At 34.6% G+C, this 21735-nt stretch overlaps 1 protein-coding gene across 3 annotated transcripts in view; it reads right to left on the bottom strand.

Moving 5' to 3' along the window:
• CCSER1 (coiled-coil serine rich protein 1) overlaps positions 1–21735 on the bottom strand; it is a 674289-nt gene that overhangs the window by 368126 nt on the left and 284428 nt on the right. For all 3 annotated transcript variants that reach the window (XM_058547509.1, XM_058547511.1, XM_058547510.1), the window contains exon 5: positions 8080–8200. In XM_058547509.1, coding sequence (XP_058403492.1) covers positions 8080–8200 — 121 coding nt within the window. The remainder of the gene's footprint in view (positions 1–8079; positions 8201–21735) is intronic.

Below are 21735 nucleotides of genomic sequence, written 5' to 3'. Positions count from 1 at the left end.
ATTTAGGCAACAGCCCCCTCCATGGAAATCTCTTCACTTAACTCTCCTGAGAGCTGTTTCTAGCCTTGAATTGGCCAACATCACAAAACAGGTGCTGTTTCTTTTGAAAACCTGCCTGGGAGGAGGGTGGTCTCATATTCACAGTAGTATCCTGATAGTTATCCTATGCTTGCATCATTTCTTTTTTTTCAAATAAAAATTATGTTTATCAAAAGTCACAACTTATTAAAAGTCATCCCACAAACAGGAAGCAAGATTTGCAAAGCACATAGCAATTCAGGTTTGGATATCAGAATATACAAAGAACTCGTCCAAATAAATATAAGGGAAAGACATACACACCAATAGAGAAATGGACAAAAGATATAAAGAGGAAATTTATGGAACAGGAAACACAAATGCCCAATAAACACTTGCAAAGATGCTCAACATCACTAGAAATAAGTCAGTGTAAATCAAAACCACAATGAGATGCCAGTTCACACCCAGAAGGCTGGCAAAAGTATAAAAGTTCTACAAGGCTAAGTGTGGGCAAGAGCATGGACACTGAGGACTCCTGGAGAAGGAATTAGCACCATCTGTTGAAGAGAAAGATGTATGTGCCTTACAACTCCGCCCTCCTACTTCCAGAGAAACCTCACACGGGCTCCAGGGGCCCAGGAGTGTCCACAGCAGAACTGTTCATAAAGCAAACATCGAAGCTGTGTACATATCCATTAACAGATTTGATAAATACATTTTGATACATTTATATAATGAAATATTATACACCAACAAAAATAAATAAATGAGAGCTTTAGTTAAACATTTACCATACCCTACTGGGTGATGGTTGTGCCTCCTGGAGCCCCAAGGCCTGTGGTGTGGAGGAGGGGGCTGACTATCCCTGACCGGCCCCAGGATGAGAACTAGGACCTCTGTGGAGATGATCCGGGGAGGTGGATTTGGGCTGAAAATGAAGAAGGGTTTTCTAACAGGCCGGGCTGGCCAAGGACAGAAGATGCCTCTAAGGGAATGAGTTGTCTGTCATTGGAAGTGTGCAAGCAGGGGTGAGGCACTGTTTCACAGGCAGTGAATCAAGCATTGGATGTCACTAATGCAAGGATGGAGTTGGATAAAGATGGACTTTATGACCCCTTTATGCACACCCAGAGGCCCTGTGGCTCTGTGATTCAGTGAGTTTGCAGTGTGGCCAAAAGAGGATGGAACTGAATGAAAAGCCAAACTGTGACACATCCACGTGATACAACGCTGCTCACTAACAGGAGGGCATGGATCAGGGTACACACAATAACATGGACAAATCTCAAAAACATGCTGAGTGAAAGAAGGCTTGCACAAGAGGCCACCACCTGTGTGATTCCATTTGTGTCATGCCTCAGTTTCTGATATTTTTAAATGGGAGTTTTTTAAGGCACCAAGTAATGGAGGGTAAATTAAGGCTAGAAACCAAATATAGGAAGAAAACTATTAGTAAAGAATCATAAGAATTTATATAAGGACCAAAGTGGAATTTACTTATATTTATGTGCATTTTCAGTGAGAATGAATGACAATGATTTGGAGAGGAATTTTGTGCAAAGTGCACTTTTATGTTCCCACTTACACAGTTCCATTGACAATACTCAATATTAATTAAAAGAATATGAAAACTCTCCCTTGACTGAACTATTACTAATCCAAAATAACATGTTAGGATTGTCAGAGTATTACATTTAGTAATACAGGTAATATTTCATCTTCATCTGTATTGCAGGTGCTTGATAATATATTGCAAGTTTTCATTTAATAAGTAAATTTAATTTGCCTAGGTTCTGAAATATATATTGATTTAGTTCTCTTTTCACATTTCACCACCTCCAGTGCCAGCACCCTAGTCCAGCTACTGCCAGTAATCACCTAGATGGTCTCACTACAGCCACTCAACTTGTCCTCCATTTAGTGATGTGCTGGTAAGCAGTTAACAACCAGCTCTCTGGGGGAGGGAAAAGCCCTCTTTTGTAGGATTTGCCAATTTCTATGGTATAAATACACTCATCATGGCTGATTTCAAGCTTCCAATGTGAGATGACTGAACCCAGAGTTGAGAAGAAATGGTAACAGATTGGCTCTCCCAAGCTGGCTCCATCACTCCACTGTCCCCACCACACCCAATTTATTCTCTAAGAGAACCAGGTTTCAAAGGGCAAATCTGATCATGACACCTGGGCCCTGCTTAAAAACATGTTTTTGGCTTCCTTTCACTTCCACCAGCCTTCTTTCAATTTCTCCCTGCTCCCAGCCATCACAGAGTATTTGAACTAGATGTTCTCTCTGCTGGTAAGTTCTTCCCTTGCTTTTTCACTTAGGTAATATCCTTCAGATGTTAGCCCATGAGTCCCTTCCTCAGAAGTTTTCCCTGACCTCCGTGGCTATCCTAAAGCCCCATACTATAAGCTCTTATAACATGATAAACCTCTACATTATAGCCATTGTCACATCTACAATCTTGGATTTCTTGATTCACGTAATTAATTAATGTGTGTCTCCCTGATTACACTGTAAATTTCAGGAGCGTCTGCTTTTCAACTCAAAATCCCCAGCCCTGAGACAGTGCCAAGAACAAAGCAAATACTCAAGAATTATCTATTTTTGATGGATTAAATTAGTGAATAAATGTCTACTTGAAAGCATAAATAAATATGTTCCCCTGAAATTTGTAAAGGAAACTTGGAGATTAGCTGATAATAGGACTCTTTGATGTGTCTCCAGTACAACTACAGAGTTTGTGTAACAACTTTATAGATGACATTAGAGAGTACTTAAACTCTTCCAATTTTAACATATATTATTCATTCAGACAAAACCAAATAAAAAGAGCTGATAGAACTTTAAATGTGTATACTTAAGTATCCTCTAAGAATAAAATAGGTTAGTTTTAGCCATTCTTAAAAAATAAGACTTGCTGTACTAAATGATAGCATCTGTGCCCTTTCAGAAGCAGTTCAATGAACCTTCTTCATGTTAACAAAATGAAGCCCTACAGGAGGCCTTGAAACTTGGAGGGAATGACAGCATGTTAGGTTCATTTCCACAAATAGAAACAATAAATCAAATCTCTTAGGAACTTTAGATCTCTCCATATAAAACAAACAAACAGGGGCCAGGCCCGTGGCTTAGTGGTTAAGTGCGTGTTCTCCGCTACTGGCGGCCCGGGTTCACATCCCGGGCGCGCACCAACCCACCGCTTGTCCGGCCATGCTGAGGCGGCGTCCCACATACAGCAACTAGAAGGATGTGCAACTATAACATACAACTATCTACTGGGGCCTTGAGGAGAAAACGAGAAAAAAAAAAAAAGGAGGAGAATTGGCAATGGATGTTAGCTCAGGGCTGATCTTCCTCACAAAAACAAACAAACAAACAAACAAAACATGGAAATGGACAAAGAAGGAATAGAATAATTTCTCTCTCTTTCTTTCACCTAGAGTTCTAAATCTACAATGGCCATAAAATCCTTTCATTTCAGATACTGAGCCATGGTATGTTCAAACCAAGTATATGTATTTCAACAAACATACTTCTAGTAAAAGCACAAGATAAAATCCATAACCAATCATGGAAGCAGTACTCTTTCATTCTCTTCAGAGTTTGAAATTTATGTACATTTAGGTGCTCATTTCCACATAACTGTGATTTGAGAAATGTATAGGTTTGAGTGACACAGTGAGTGTGGCTGGATATGTGGACATATTTTTAATATTAGGATTTTATAAATTTATAAAGCTGCACACTTAAACCTTTGATCCCAACATTCTACGCTTATGATCAAATATTTGAAAATTGTATACTCTTTTGGGATCAAACAGATTTTTAAATTTTTCTAGCAAATTTATCCTTTTCATGGCATTCTGAGCTACCAATCAGATGAGACTGAAAACTGAAGTAAGATTCACACCTTTGTTTTCTGAAGGAAGATAAACTTTAGATATATCACCAAGAGAAAAGCTCTGACTCTCTCCCACTATAGTGCTCAGGATGTAGCTTTCTTTCCTAAAAGATTTAGCTATTTTCTCTCTATCACTTGCTATGCTGAAAAAGTTATACTTCATTCCTAATACGAATTAATAATTCCTATTTTTTTCTTGTTGAATATGTCTAAAAGCTGAGAAATACATAAGAATATTTAAAAACAAATCATCAAAATCAGAATACTTATCTACCACCAGAAAATGACTAAAAGTTGATAAGATAATACAAATATTTCAGTCATGAAGTGTTTCTTACATTCTAAAATGAAATATCAATACAATGGTATAATTAAAACCAATATTCTGGGTTTATTTTCATAAATTTATACTGATATATCAATAAATCTGACCTAATTTTAAACAATTATATGCCTAACTAAAATCTATACCTGACATTGAATAAACAGCATCTGGTGCCTTTATACCATGATTTATCTTTTTAGGTGTATGTTTTACCTCTTCACTTAGATTATAATATCCTCATATTCTTTCTTATTTGCAATCTGACGTATTCCAAAGCCCATATACTAAGAAGATTATTGCAGTTCTTCTGAGCTAGAGATTTGCTGAGTTCTGAATTACATGACTCTATGAGTCCTATGTTTCAAAGACTCAATGGTTTATCATGTGAAGCCTGTAAAATTAGAGGGGAAAATTTACTTAAGGAAATAATTCCATCCTAAATTTAAAGGAAATATTAAGTATCCAAAGACAAGGTCTCAACTTAAAGCATTCTAATATATCAGTATTTTATTGGTGAGTTGTTATTTTTCCTAATGGGAAATCCAAAATACACAAAACTAATACCCCACAGGGTTCTGGTAACTCCATCTATAAAAATGTGATATGGTTATTTACCTAATATATTTATTGTAAGGTACAGAAAGTAACTTCCACATTAAAAAGACACATATTATGGTTAAGAAAGTTTCAAAAAACTAGCCCAAGGCCTGAATTCCTAACCACCAAGTTATATCGTCTCTCAATAGCACAGCTAGATCAAACAATATGAATAAAATTAAATAGGTGAAAAATCATTTAAAACAAGAAATAAAGATATACATAATTGTGTTTTAATGTTAATATTTCAATGTCTATAGTTTAAATATAACAAAGAGTACGACTTTTAAAACTAATGGTGATAATATTACTATCTATATTGAACATCCATTGTTTTGACTTCCTAGCATCCATCCCTGCCTTCTTTTATCACCATCACGCATATTTCAAGTGTGGAATCACCTTTCCGCTCTCATCTTCACTCTTGGCTCCAGAATTTGTTACGTAATCTGGTTCTAGCAAATCATATCATCAAATACTCCTGGACACAGCAATTGCCTCAGCATAGTCATGTCAAACAAGCTAAGCTAGTCAAAGCCAATGACACTCAAATCTGGGGCTTTTATGTTTTGATTAAAGGAAAAGACAAACCATCACTTTCCACTGGATTTGTTGAAAAGATAAAAATTCACCCCAATAGCTGCTGAAGGCAGTAATGTCATCATTAGAGGAATCTCCCTGAAAATGGAAACTACAAACAGGAAAGCAGAGTAAAGAGACGCAGATGGAGAGAACGACCCTTTATGACATCATTTGAGTACCAGACTCAACCATACTTGAGGAAATTTCTAACTCTATACTTGTCAATTACATGAGCCAATAACATCCACCACCCTTGATTTTTATGAAACCAATTTGCATTGGAGCTTCTCTCATTGGCAAATAAGAGTTTTGAATTAATCACTATGCCTTGCATGTATATTGTGTTCTTGCCATATATTCACACCTATCATTTAATTCTCAAAGTAGCAGTGTGAGGCACAGAGGGCATATGTAATCTCCATTTGATAGATGACCACTATTTGAATGGCTTCATTAAGATCACAATTGAATATATACGTTAGAAAAATTTTAAAAATATGAGATGTATATGCCTTCCTGGTCAGCTCAAATGGTAAGAAGACTATAAAAGAGACATTAATCAAGTAATCAATAACTAATTGAATGTGAGATGTGAGGGAGAAAACATATTGAGATTTTAAGAAAAGAAAAATACAGAAATATAGAAATCAGAAAGAATCAAAAGTTTAAGCAGGCTAGAGGAGTCATTAATTTGGTTTTATACATACTTAGTATAAGATGCTGGCAGGACCCCTAGTTAGGTCAACAACTATATATTAGATTTGAATAAAGAAGAGGATTTAAGAGAAAAATATGTATCTGTTAATTTATTGGTACTGTCGATAGCTGAAGCTATGAAAGGAGTAATATAACTAATATTTTCATGAATTTTTAGATTTCAGGTCCTTTACCAATATCACTTCACATAATACTCACAACGACCCTGTAAGGATGGTGATATCACCCCAATTAACAGAAGAGGAAATGAAAGCACAAAGAGTTTTAATAAAATCTCCCCAATTTCCATCTAATACGTAGCAGAGTTAAGATTTTAACCAAGGTCCCTCTGGCTCATGAAAACAAAAACAATAACAAAATTCAAATGAATGAATGAATGATATTGTTGAGGGAGAATGTTTAAATAAGAAAGTAGATTCAGAGAATGCAGAGGAGTATCAGAGTGGATGTAGGGTAACAGGAAGAAAAAGAATAGCCAGTTAACAAACGCTGTCTGCTTTAATATATACCTCAGAATAAAGAAGAATGAATATTTATGAAGTAGCTAAAGACGGGAAAAAAGACATTTTATATAAGCAAATAACACTATTCACAAGTTTTGAACAAAGTCATTGAAAGATAATGAAAAGAATTTAAGATCTAATTTACAAATATATAGATAACTTATGTAAACTCATATATACATTGCAGGAAAACATGTTTGAGTTTTCTAATATAATTCAATTGGCATATATGAGATGTAATTTTCCTCCTATTAGACAAAAATGGCTTTTGGAACCTAAAAATTAGACTATATTAAGAGTAGTTAAATTGTTTTCACTTCTAGGTTGTATTAAAACTGAATTACAATCATTACTTTCTGAATTGGTATTTCTTTTCTCTATAATGAGAATGTTAATACTGAATATCTTCATGCAATCAAATATATACATTGCTCCATTTGAATTCAACATTATGGAATATAACATTAAGAAATTTTCTAATTGATTTCACAAAGAGTATCAGACATTATCAGTTCCAGGAAACTCTGTCTTCAGGAGCTTATCCAGTAGAAAGACATCAAGAAACAAACAAGTATGATACAGCGTAACCCAATGGGGAAAAATATTAGGTGCTTCAAGGTAACTTGCACCTCATTCATGTGGTGGTCCAGCCATCAATCCACGGCAACACCATACATTGCGTAGTCTCCAACCCGAGACCTTAAAGCAGGCATGGCACTACTTTCACTAGAAAATCATCAGTAGGTTTTCCCTTTTGATTTACTTAATGCATAACTAGAAATAATGCTAGTTTACTCGCTATTTCAAGTCATGTCTCTTACATGTGTTACCGTGAATTTAATTCTCTTTAGAGTCATTATAAGAAAAGAAATCTATCATTTATTCAATATAAGATCAAATTTAAATTTAAATGAAGCTTGATCTGTTTAAATGGCAAAAAATATGGAAGCACTAAATAATGCAAAGTTTTAATTTGGGATAATAAAAAGAGTTAAAAAGAATAGCTTTCATTTCTTATAAAAATGCAAACCAACTTAAAGCAAAAAAGTTTACATTAAAAACTGATCACATTTTAGACCATTAAAACATATAACTATAAAATAAGCAATCCAAGAGCAGTACATCCACAATCACAGGGCTAAGGAAATGAAGTGTTTCAGTCCACTTACCCATGTCCCTAAGACAAGGTAACAAAATGAAACTTGAATGGCGTATGGTTCAAACACACAAAGTTAGAAGACATGGAAATTCACTGAGGCAATATAGGATAAATTGATTTTTTAAAATGTTGTACAAAATTTATTTCTATTCTCTCAACATACTAGTATTAATACATTCATTATAAATCACAATTTCTGAGAGATTTAATTCTGATCAGTTATCTAATTAGTTTGACAAAGCTCTGAAAAATCAAATGAACAACTTACTGTTTGGAAGGTTCAGGAAATTTCAGTTCTTCTCTTTTCTTCATTTCTATTGTTGGTTCCACAGGCGTGAGAACTACAGCAGCACATGACACCACAGAGTGGTATGAATCCTCCCGGCAAACTGTATTATTAAAAAAATTAATTGTAAATGTCAAAATTATTTATCGACTATTCTCACTTTTCTTTTTTCTCTTTTATTTTCAGCTGAATGAGAGATAATTCAACTAAAACATTAATTATCATTAAATTATCCTTAATTATCATTTTCCATTCTAAGTCTTTCCACTCACAAGCTGAATGACCTTAGGCAATTTTTCTTTTTTTAAGCCACACAGTGGAAAAGGTGTTGCCAACACTTTATAGTCCTTCATTTAAATAAAGCATCTCATTGAAAAATGAGAAGTGCACAAATCACACACAGTTAAATTAATCTTTGCAACATGAACACACCTGTTTAGTCAGCATCAAGATCATTAAACAGGGCACTACCAGTACCCTAAATCTCCCTGTGGTACCCCTTCCCAATCGCTACTGTAGCCTCCCAACTTAGCCATTGTTATCAGTTATATAACCACGGATTAGTTTTGCCTATCGCTGACCTTTACATAAATGAGATCATACTCTTCTGTGTATGGACTCTTTTATGTGTGGCTTATTTCATTCAACACACATTCGTAGGACTCATTCATGGGTAGCAGTAATTGATTCATTCTTACAGCTTGTCACTCTCCATTGAATGAACACACCACAATACATTTATACATTTTATTGGTGAGGGATGCTTGGATTCTTTCTGGTCTGGGCTATTTCAAAATTTCTATAAAATAAACCTGTTTGTACTTTTTTTTTTTTTTTTGGTGTACAAATGATTTATATTGTAAAAATATGTAGAAGCTGTAATTGCTCCTAGGGTATGTTCATATGCTTTATGTTCAGCTTTAGTAGATACTGCCTATCAGTTTTCTGAACCGATCATACTAATTTGCATTCCCCAAAACAGAGTAAGTTTCAGTTGTTCCACATTTGTACCAACATTTGGTTTTACCAGTTTTTATTCTTTTTAAAATTTTAATATTGTATTAATTTTCTATGGCTGCATAACAATCTAACACAAATTTAGCAGCTTAAAACAACACATGTTTATTATCCCACAGTTCTGTAGGTTAGAAATCCAGGTGGGTTCAGCTGAGTTCTCCGATTAGGGTCTCAGAAGGCCAATGTCAAGTTGTCAGCTAGGCTATGCTCTTATCTAGAGATTCTGGGGGAAGAATCTACTTCCAAACTCATTTAGGTTGTTAGCAGAATTTAGTTCCTTGAGGTAATAGGACTCAGGTCTCCTTTACCTTGCTGCCTGTTGGCCAGTGACCACTCTGACCTCCTAGAAGCAACTCACAGATCAGTGGCCAATGGCCTGTCCATCTCAGCAATGGATAACATCCCTCACATTGAAGTTTCTCATGCTTCAAATCTCTCTGATTTCTTCTGCTGCTAACAGATGGGAAAAAATTCTCTGATTTTAAAGGGCTCATGTCATTAGGTTAGGCCCATACAAATGATCTCCTTTTTTATTAATTCAAAGTCAACTGATTAGTAACCTAAATTACATCTGCAAATTCCCTTTTGCCATGTAACATAATTACATTAGTGACGTCCTATAATCTTCCGAGTGGAAGGAATTATACAAGGGCTAGAGTCATGGGTCATCTCAGAATTCTGCCTAATACAGCTATTTCTATAAGTGTATAGTGGTATCACATTGTAGCTTTAATTTATATTTTCCTGATAAAAATGGATAATAAATAAATATATATATATATATTCAGTCCTCATTTTATGTGGTTCTGGTATGCACAAATTTCAGTTACATGGTTTAGTTAAATAACACCATTTTACAAAAATGGATAATTTCAGGAATGAATTTGCTAATGGAAATGAAAATGCAGCAAAGAAATGAAAACTGATAGTGCTGGAGTGATATTTGAGTTGATTATAAATGAAAGGCCAATAATCACTGATCTAAGCAATCATTTCAAGGACTAAGAGGGGGACAACAAATTAACCCTCTCTTCAACATAGAAAGAGGCAAATACCAAAGATGACGGCACACATTAATGAAAGAGAAGGAAAAATACAATAGGGGCAGGCAAGTCAGCCCAGAAGTGCGGGGCCATGATCTCAAAGAGAAAGAGGTGTAAAAAATGATCCCAATGTTCTTCAATTTTCCCCTCAAAATATCTGCAGAATTACTAATCTGCTTAGGGACAGAGTCTGAGATATAAAATAGATGACCACTAAAAGCAGAGCTGAATTTAAAACAATCTTATGGTGCTCGAGACAAAGATTAGTGTCTCGTATGTGTCAAGGAGGAGAAGCCCTGGTTTCCTCATAATTTCTCCAATACCATCAAACAGACTTTTGTTTCTTGTTTTTTTAATTTAATTTTCTCTACTTGTTCTTGGCATGAGCTTTGAGTCTATGACAAACAATTCTACCATAGTTGGGAGAAGAAAACTCTAGTATATTTTAAATATCCACTGTTACCTTAAACACTGCTAGTGAAGAAACAGACTAAGAAGAACATTACTGATTCATTCCTCTGGGATAACATTCACTTATTCAATAAATATTTAGTGAACTAACTGGTATGTTCCAAGAAATACGCTTAATAGTAGGATTCTACTGTGGACAAGAAAGAAATGTCCCCGCTCCCCCCAAGTTCTTAATGAAGCTTTGATTTAATCTTCTAGAGACTTTTCTCAAGTATTAGGGCAAGAAGCTTCTGACCAGATTAGGCGAAAGCATCTACCTAGATCTCTATGAGGGAAAATAGAGCTAAGTTATTTTTAAAAAGGAAAAGAGAGAAGGGAGCAGAGAAAATGCTGTAAGTGAACAAGAAACATTTCAGCATTTGTTTACTCAAGGTAAAATGAGTATCAATACTTAATTTTTATGATCTAGAGGATGGAACAACTGACATTGCACTCAAAAGTATTGAAACTAAAACATAATGAATAACTAAGTCAATAAGCAAATAAGCCTCATCAATTGTTCTATGATGAAAGTGACAATTAATGGACCTGTCTGAAGATGGATGATTGGGAGTTCCATGTAAATGATTGAGCTTTTATAGTTGGCTGAAATTAAATTACACTCAAGTTTTAATATCTTTAAATTTCATTTATCATAAGATACAAGAACTAGTGTAACAAACGGAAGTTAGGCAAATAAGTAACAGAGAAGTTATAACTTTAAAAAAAGTGAATGGAATAATAAAAGAGAAGTACAGATTTTTCAAAACAAAGAATACGCCTAGGCTATCTTTCATTCTGAGGTAGAAAGAAAAAAAGAAATAAATCTTAGCAATATGTCACTGAGAAGACAAAGAATTTCTGAGGGTCAAGAGTAGCAGATATTTACATGATCATTATATTCTGACAAAGCAAAAGATATTCTTCAAAACTATGGTCCACATTTAAAGAGTAAATTAAAATAAAATGAAATCAGAACCTTATATCACAATGGCTCTGATGTGAACTACGCTGTGTAGTAATTTGGTTAGCATACAAATTGTTGGATATTATTTTCATATTTTACCATGCCACAAAGGCATAAATTACTCTTGAAGCATAATATGAATATTACTAACTAAGGAGAAAACATTATATTTTCCATTAAAATAAACATTGATGATACAGATTGAAAGGAAATTTCAAGTTTAAAAAAGACCTCTAAAGTTAGTGGGGTTTAAACATTTGCTTTTCAAGGAAAGATCATAGTCATTTTGTTGCCCTAAAGCATTTTACAAAAGAATATGGATGTCAGAGGGAATCAGGGAAATTCATATTTTAAAATGATATTTATTTAATATCCGTGATAAAACACCTTACAAATTTCTATTTAAGATAGAAAAATTCAAATATTTCTGACACAAATGCTGATTTATTGCCAGACTCTGAAAGGAAATTATACCATAAGATCAATGGAAATAAAGTGAGAATCATAACTGTTTGCCAACACAAGTCTCTATCTTACTACTTCATTAATAAGACAATGAGAACATTTTTAAACATGTTAGAGATATAAGAAGAAAACAGTATACAGTTTTTATGGAACAGTGTAGTTCACACTTGTTCACATTTGTAAGACATGTTCAAATTTGTAAGACAAATTTCTTTAAAAAAGAGAACTGAAGTAACCCAATTTAATATGGTTTGCTAATTATATTGAACTCTGTGAAACAAGAATACAAATTTTTCCGATAACTGAGAAAGATTGCGCTTATATACTACACCATACTAAAGGTAAATGTATAAAAATTACTACAGAAGTTAAAGTTTGGGTTATCTGATAATGAGTGATTTCATTTTCTTCTTTATTTTTCAGTATTTTCCAAATTTCCTATAGTGATCTTTTCTCACTTTTATAAACGGGAAAAATAAAACATATGTTGAAATATAATCATGAAAACAGAGCAGATGAACAGAGGTGTGGAATACAGATATTGGCTTAAAAACAACGGAACTTCTTGAAATTCCTTCAGGAAAACTATTTTTCTTATTTAATCAGATTAAATTTAATTTCATTTCTGAATGCTTCCCCTTCCCCAAAAAGAGAAACAAAAATCACTTTTTCAGAAAGCACTGTAAATGACTGATCTAGTTTGTTGTTAAAATTATAATCCTCATTTTGTGGATTCCCCTCAAATTAATGCATTTTCTTACTACCAGGTCTTTTAATTGTTAATCTAAGTGACTGAATCATAGTGGCATGTCTAACTACTGTCAAAATTGTAGGAACCCTGGTTTGAGGCAGGGATGATTTCTGTACTTTCCAAATCACATCAAAATGCAAATGGTTCACTATTCAGATCAAACTCACATGATGGAAAGAACTGTGGCTTTAGGAGAAAGCAGAGAGTGGAACAAACAGAAACTCCCCCAATTTTTAATTACTCACATTACTTAATTGTATTTATAAAGCTAGCTTTAATAATGTATGGAAAATTATATTCACTTCTAAATTTTAAAAAGGTAAACTTATGGAACAGCAGATAATTATTTCATAAGGCAACTTAAATATGAGACAGTGTCAAGGCATTGCATATTCAAGTAACTTTCCAACACCCATGAGCTGAAAAATCAATATGTTTTTCACTATTACTTCCAACCAAGGTGCAAATAATAATTTGAGGCACCAACCTACAAATTTATACGCTAAATTTGCTCTTTTGTGAAAGGAATATTTGTTTAAATGTATTGCATGAAGTGCAGAAAATTCCATCACAGGTTTCTGTTACTAGAGAATGTCAGAGTAAGGCTGACTGAAAAATTAAAGTCCCCAATTCTGTCTAGACAGACGGAGCCTTTCTGTCAAGATTGGGGTCACTAATCAGGGCATTCTGTGAAGGTCGAATGTAGAAATGCTGGAATTGCATCTAAAGGAAGTCAGTTGTCACAATCATCAGTTAATATGAGAAGAATGATTCAGACATGAGAAACTGACATTTGATTACGAGATTATACATATACAGGTTTAAAAATGAGGAAAAATGTTTGAGAGTCACAAGAATTACTTACTTACTTACTTATCCTAAGATTTTGTTCTAAGCACTACTCTCATTTCTTTCTAGGTGGTTATAAGTATATGAACACCAAGGATGATTAAACCCACTGGGGCCCCTAAGTCAGAAATCTGCAAATATTGGGGCACAGTAGAAATCATTTCTAGGTTTAAAATTGAGTAGTCTGACTTTGTCATGTAACCTTTTATTACACCACAAACAATACCATTACATGAAATGATTCTCCATTATTGCTGTATTCTACAAATGTTTCTTTCACACTCATAATAAACAGAGATGTAAAACCTAAACATTGAAATTGTGTTACTCTTTTTCTCCAGTTTGATATATCAAAACTATTTCATTTAATTACTGAACTTCTATCTTTGTTTGGTCTTTTGATTTATAAAATCAATTTTAAAGCACCAAGAAACAATATATTTTAATAAATGTTCACAAAAATGCCGAAGATTTATTAGCAGAGGCATTTTTTTCTTTCATGCAAAATTAAAACATTCAAATTACCGAAGGTGCCTAGAATACAGTTAACTTCTAAGTATCATGTATAACTACATTTGAAGTCACCATCCCAATTCACCAGAATAGTTTACTATCAATGAACAAACTGTAGGCTTAAAAGAAAACAATTTGCTTTTGACTTGGAAGAGTGTTCACTTTCCTATTTTCCTCTCCAAATATCCAAGATCCACATATTTACCACGGAACAACCCACTGGTAAAGCTTAACTCAGCAAAAAGGTAACATTTATTTAACAAACGCTCAAATGACATTACGTGGTACGCATAGTTCTATGTACTAACTATGCACTTATCGTCTTTACCCCTCAGGCAAATTCTATGGGGTAAGTTCTATTATCCCCATTTTACGCTGTTCAAGGTCACAGAGCTTGGGACTAGCAAAACCAGAAACCAACAAATTTGCCTCCAGTCCCCACGCTATTGATCTTACTTTGTGTTGATTCTCATTTAAATATAATGTATCAAGGGTTCTGAAGAGCAAAATTAATAGTTTAATAGTTGATCTTTTTCAATTACATTTCTATTCAATAATATTCTTACAACTGAATTCTTTACCCTAAGAAAACTGTATAATCATTAAGTACTTTGCCTCAGAACATAGAGTTTTGACTCATACAAATGCTTCAAGTTTCAAGCTCTGTCCTTCAAAATGACTTAGAACAACTCTTTTCCTATTGCTCCACTGGAGAATGAGTGGCAAGTGTTACGATGAAACTCATTATTAGGTAAATTTACCCATGGCAAAGAAAGATATATAATTTAGAAAAATACATATTTTCAAATTTATTTGTAATCAATTGCTGTTGATTTTTATTGTCCAGTATTGTTATAGGTGCTTGAGATATACTTGTAAATATAAATGACAAAAATACATGTTTTTGTGAAATGTATATCTTCTAGAGGAATAAATTCTCAAATCAAATTTACCTGTCTTTGCAGTTTTTTCTCATTAGTAAAATATGAATAATAACAATATCTTCCTCTTGCATTGTGAGGATTAAATGAGTTAATGCATGTGAATTGCTTAAGAAAATGCTGGAGAAAAGGTAAGAAGTTTACCAGGTAAGAATGTTACCAAATATTATTATTTATAACTAGTTTTGATTTTTTTTTTGATACATCAGATCCCCATTATTCAATCAAACACTAATCTAGATGTGCTGTGAAGATATTTTGTAGATATGATTACAGCCCATTACAGTTAAGGGGGATTATTGTAGATCATCTGGGTGGGTCTGATCCAATCAGTTGAAAAGACTTAAGAGCAGCTGAGGCTTCTTGATGAAGATACAAATTCTGCCCGTGCAAAAGTTCCAGCCTGCCCTTCCTGATGGTGAGCTCCACAGATTTTGGGCTTGCCTAGCCAGTCCCCACAATTACATAAGCCAAGCAACTGGTTCTGTTTCTCTGGTTGATAAATACACCATCAACAATAACATTTTGGTATTACATACTAGTTTTGGTAAACCTCTAAATATTTGAATTAACATCCTTAATTCAGTGCTTATAAAAGGTTCTTCTGATGAAACAATAAGAGTCCAGAATTGAAAGGGGAATTGAAAAATAAGCAGATAAAATGTCATTACATCATGACTATAAACAAACACACATTGAGCAAAAGCAGGTACATACATTCATTCCATTAGCAGCATTCACTGAGCTATACTACATCCAGGCACTGTAATAGGTACAAGACTGATGGTGACAAAAGACAAAGTATTTGCCATGATGTAACTTAGTGTAGTGGGGAAATCACAACATATAGGAAGTGCTATCATAGAAGCCTGCCAGGTAAAGTAATCAGCAGGATTGGAATAGCAGGAACACTGCTATCTTGTTCACTCCTGTTACTAAGCACAGTGCCAGGCATAAAGGAGGGACTCAATAAATATTTGTCTAATAAATGAGAGGTTGAAGAAAAATGAACTGAGGCATTATGGAAAAGAAAAGATGCTAGCCAAGCATAGAAAAGAGTGTGCTAAAAGGCAATGAGATATGAGAAAATGTCACATATCTTGAGAAATTCAAATAATTCAATGCAGCTGGGGCCTAGACAAGACACAAGACATTGAAGAACGGAGATAAAAGTTATTGCCAATACCTAAGGATCTTCCAAGCAACTCTAAAACATTAGTATTTGATTCTGAAGTTAATGAGAATCGCCTATCAATTGTTTAACAAAGAAGCAGCATGATCAACTATATATTTTCTACAAAGAGCCTGGACAACATCAAAGTACAGGAACAAGATTAGGCAAGACCACCGACAATACTACTGAAATAAATGACGTGAGACATGGTGAGGGCTTCCTATCATTGGAAGTGGCAGTGTAGTGGAAAGGAGGGGAAAAAACAAGAGTGGGGAGTGTTCAGTCATTTTAACACTTTTATTTCAAACCCATATTACTAGTCTAAATTTACTTGCTCCTTTATTAAAATAAAACACAATTCTCAGTATATTACAAAAACAGAAGATATAGTGAAAGTATAGACAGATGAGAAAGAAGAATTGACAAAAGCAGGAAGCAAAGACCTTCAAATTACTTGAGGTAATTTAAATAACAATTTAAATTTTAAAACTATGTTGTACAACCAAACTGTGTAAGGATAATATCATCTTGGGATTTTTTTTTTTCACAGATGTCAATGAATTGCATAGAAATTGTTAGTATCCTAAAGCAAAAACTGATTAGAGGAAAAACATACAGAAATAGACCTGAAAATTAATATATCCTGGAAACTTTGGACAAAACTATAAAATGTAAAAAGCAACATTAAATTTAGTCAGGTTTATCTCACTTGATCCAAATTTTGGTACTTTTGTTGTTGTGTATCAATAGTAACCTTTCATCTAGTGACACATTTTTGGACAGCTATTAGGTTTATTATAAAATTTTGTTCCTTGAAATTGCATGTTTAATCTCATTTTATTTCTTGTCTCAGCTTTTGAATAGCTCTTTTCACAAATCTTTACGTTGTGCAAATATTTTCTAGCATAAAACTGGAACCTCATCAGTGATAGAGAAATACATAACAATGCAAAAATATGAATTCAGTTTGTAAGGTTACTTATTTTGTTATTCTAACTCAAACACTGCTATGTTTGGGGCAGGCAAAAATGTGCTCTGGGGGCCGGGCCCGTGGCGCAAGCGGTTAAGTGTGCGCACTCTGCTGCGGCAGCCCGGGGTTTGCCAGTTCGGATCCCGGGTGCGCACTGACGCACCGCTTGTCAAGCCATGCTGTGGCGGCGTCCCATATAAAGTGGAGGAAGATGGGCATGGATGTTAGCCCAGGGCCAGTCTTCCTCAGCAAAAAGAGGAGGATTGGCAGATGTTAGCTCAGGGCTGATTTTCCTCACCAAAAAAAAGAAATGTGCTCTGGACACATCAAACGTAAGCTGAAATAGCCAATGGCTTTCCTGAATGTTGAACGTGAAACAAACATTTAGAAATCCCTCCTGACTGCAGAGTAGGAAATTTATGGATAAAGTGTTATTTTATTTTAATAGAGAGATAAATAAATAAAAATTTATTATTTATTTTAATAAATATTATCTGATGGCTGTTTTAGGCTGAAGTTTGTCTCACCACAAAATTCATATGCTGAGAGCCTAACCCCTAGTACCTGAGAATGTGACTGTATGTGGAGAAATGGTCTTTAAAGATGTTCTTAAGTAAAAATGAGGTCATCAGGCTGGGCCCTAATCCAATATGACTGGTGTCCTTATAAGAAGAAAAGATTTAAATACAGACACACATAGAGGGAAGACCATGAGTTGAAACAGAGAGAAGACAGCATCTACAAGCCAAGGAGAGAGGCCTCAGAAGAAATCAAACCTGTGGACACCTTGAACTCAAACTTCTAGTCTCCAGAACGGTGAGAAAATTAATTTCTGTTGTTTAAGCCACCCAGTCTGTGGTACTTTGTTATGGCAGCACCACCAAAGTAATACAATAGCCATTTTAGGAAAAGGACTAAAGAATTACTTTTACTAATATTAATAATTAAGTGAAATATAAATAATTAAAAAGAGTTTCAGTCCAACCTCCCACCTAATGATTAAATCTCTATTGCTCCTACTACTACCCTCTTCCATCTCAAAATCTCTGACAGATGTCCCTTCAGGCTATTCAGCTCATGCTTCACTAATTCTAAAGCTGGAGAGTTTATTACCTTGTCATTCTGGTTGTCTTCTTCCAAATGTGATCTAGAGTGTTAGTGTACTTAAAAATAAATTGTGGGGCCGGCCCTGTGGCTTGGCAGTTGAGTGCGCGTGCTCCGCTACTGGCGGCCGGGGTTCGGATCCCAGGCGCGCACCTACACACTGCTTGTCTGGCCATGCTGAGGCGGCGTCCCACATACAGCAACTAGAACCATGTGCAACTGTGACATACAACTATCTACTGGGGCTTTGGGGAGAAAAAGGGAACAAAAAGGAGGAACATTGGCAATAGATGTTAGCTCGGGGCCGGTGTTCCTCAGCAAAAAGAGGAGAATTGGCACGGATGTTAGCTCAGGGCTGATCTTCCTCACGAAAAAAAATAAATAAATAACAAATAAATAGATAAATAAGTAAATAGTGTAATTGTATGTGTGTGTATATATGTACATATACATACTACATATATACATATATATAATACTGATAATACATGCATACATACATTTCATACATATACACATATAATATACAGAGAGCATCAGAAAGAGTAGAGTCATATCCACAACTATTATTGCTTTCTGATAACCTGGGTATTAAAAACTTTATCAGCATTTCTTTATCCGCACAGCTACCCTTTAGAGTATAAGACCCTAGGTTAGGTGTTTTCCTGGCTTCCACAGAAGACTATATATGGAAACAACAGTAGCACTAGAGGTTTGTAAGTCCATCAGCATTGGCACAGATTCCACACATAATATTAGAATGACATCATCATCTGTGGTCTACTGCTTCTGAGTAATTCAAGTAGAAGGTACATATTTTGTTCATTAAACTTTCCATGTTAAACTTTGCAGGACTGTTAACACACACTGTGGTAGACTGTACTTTCCAAATTCGCCACATCACTGTATATCCCATCCTGCTTGTTTGTGACGCTCTACTTGAGCGGTAAGATATCAGTTCCCTCCCTCTGAACCTGTATGACCTTTGTGACTGCTTTGACTAAAAGAATGTGACGGAAGTGATGCCATGTGACTTTCAAGGCTAGGTCACAGAAGGCACCGTGTCTTCTGCCTCTGTCTTGGGACACTTGCTACTGGAAACCAGCCACCATGTTGTGAGGAAACCAAGTCCACATGGATGTTCTGGCTGACAGCTGCATCAAGGCCCTCAGTTGACAGCTACCAACAACCACTGAACATGAGTGAAAGAGCTTTATATGCTAGCTGAGGCCTTAAACATCGTAGAGCAGAGGAAAAGTTTCCCTGCTGCACCCTGTCTGAATTCCTGACCCATAAAAATCACAAAAGATGAAAGATGTCTGCTGTTTTAAGCCATTAAGTTTTAGGAAAATTTGTTATGCAGCAACAGATAAACAATACAATCACAAAGAGCACTTATAATTAATGACAAAAATAGATTTTGATGCCCCTGGACAGGTTTTCATTAGAATTGTTATCTAAATGATACGGGGAAAAAAATTCTTGACATAAGTGCCACAAAGACTTGCCCACATGTCATGTGTGTGGAATCTATGAATGAAAATTACAAGAGATTGATAGTTAAAATTCTCATTCAGCACTTCTCTGCAGCTCAATACTATGGAAATAAAAAATAATAATATAAACAGCAAAATACATATATTCAATTCATCCAGAGGAAAAAAAAACCTGTCTGGTAAATGTGCTGACTTTCCCAGTTATGTTTCTCATTTCAAACATTGGAAGAGCCCTAGAGCTATCCTTGGAGCAATTTTGCAACAGCAAATATAGACAAATAAGTATCTGCTCCACCACCCAAAACAATACTTTATGAATTTTCCAGGCATAAGATGAAATCATAGTTGTTACCCATTCTGGCACATGCACGACAAGGGCTAAGTCATTTAAATAATGCTTAACCTAAAATTTCTGCAATCTGATATCCTAGACTTTAGAACACACACACAAATTTAAAAACGTAAGAGAAAGACAGTGTTTGATATAGTAGAATATAAAGAATTTGCAAAGCATTCCACACAGGCAATAGAAAATGTCCTCAGGGGAAGGGGAGTAAAACCAAAACGCATTTTACTGTCACTCTTTCTAGATAAGTGTGTCAACATTACACATGTTAAGAAACATATTCTACCTGGATTACATTACAATCTTTTAAAAGAAATCTTTTAAAACTTATGGTAAAGGAAATTCTGTTTCCTAAAATTCTGTTTATTATATGTAAATAAAACTATGTTGAATATATTTTTCCTATAGGTGTTGCCATTTATTAGACAAAAATATATCTAATTTTCACCTGTGTCAGCTTTCATGATCACCTCGCATTTCTTTTCCTACCAGCACAATGGAAGTTGTTTCGCCTTGGGTAATTTGTGAGTTAGATGTTTGCTTGTTTTCAATACTGATGATTATTACACGAAACACAATATGTATTAAGGTATCAACGCAAGTCTTAGTTTTTAGTCTGCATGGAATTTATAATCTAATACAAATTAAAATAGTTATTGAATGACTAGTCACTTTACATACATATCCTATGTAATTTAATTGAATACAAAAGACAATTTATTAAAAAAATACTTATTAAGTCCATACTTGGGCCAGCCATATTCTAGGCTCTGAAGATACAATACTGAACAAAACAGAAAAAAAGTCCCTGCCCATTCAGGGAATTATTACTATTTGATTTCAACACTGTCAGAAGCTAGTGGTTGGACTACACAGGTTCTAGTAAGAAGTAGTCTAGATAATTTCTTTTTCTTTTCTTTTTTCCCAAAACATCTCAGTAAATTTTCTCTCACATCTTTCGGTCTCTAATTTTTTTAACTAGATTGAATATTATCAACTAATGAGTAGTTACTGAATAAACAAGACTTTTTCTAACAGCTAAATCTTTCTATTTTTCCTCATATATCTGCTTTTACTTCTAACATAATATAGTCAATGTTATCATATGACAAATAAATCTCCTCCTCCTCCAACCCCCCTCCCCTCTCCCTCTCCCTTTTCTCTGCTCCTTTTTTGCAATACCTTTTTGGCTGACCAGAATAAAAAAACAAGTATCAAATGAATTATTAATCTTTGTTGAAGAAATTACATTAGGTATATGAAGAATTTCTCCCAGGTTATGAGACATAATTGATTAGTCTTTAGTTCTGCAGTACTGACGGTTATTTAATGGGTTTCACTTTGCAGAAGTATGAGGAGTAATATAACCTACACAATGTTCATCCTCACTTTTAAGAAGTTAAATAAATTATTCAATTATCTCCTAAAAAGAAGACCCACTCTTCAGAATTTTACATATGAATTACAAATCACAAAGAAATGTGTAAGGTGTATTTATGATTTAAATAACACAAAGAACTGAAATATATTGCAGCTAATGGTTTTAGGCTGC

The sequence above is a fragment of the Diceros bicornis genome, chromosome 8 (assembly GCF_020826845.1).
Source record: "Diceros bicornis minor isolate mBicDic1 chromosome 8, mDicBic1.mat.cur, whole genome shotgun sequence".
In the NCBI taxonomy this organism is placed as follows: Eukaryota; Metazoa; Chordata; class Mammalia; order Perissodactyla; family Rhinocerotidae; genus Diceros; species Diceros bicornis.
This window is presented reverse-complemented; position numbering and strand designations above follow the sequence as displayed.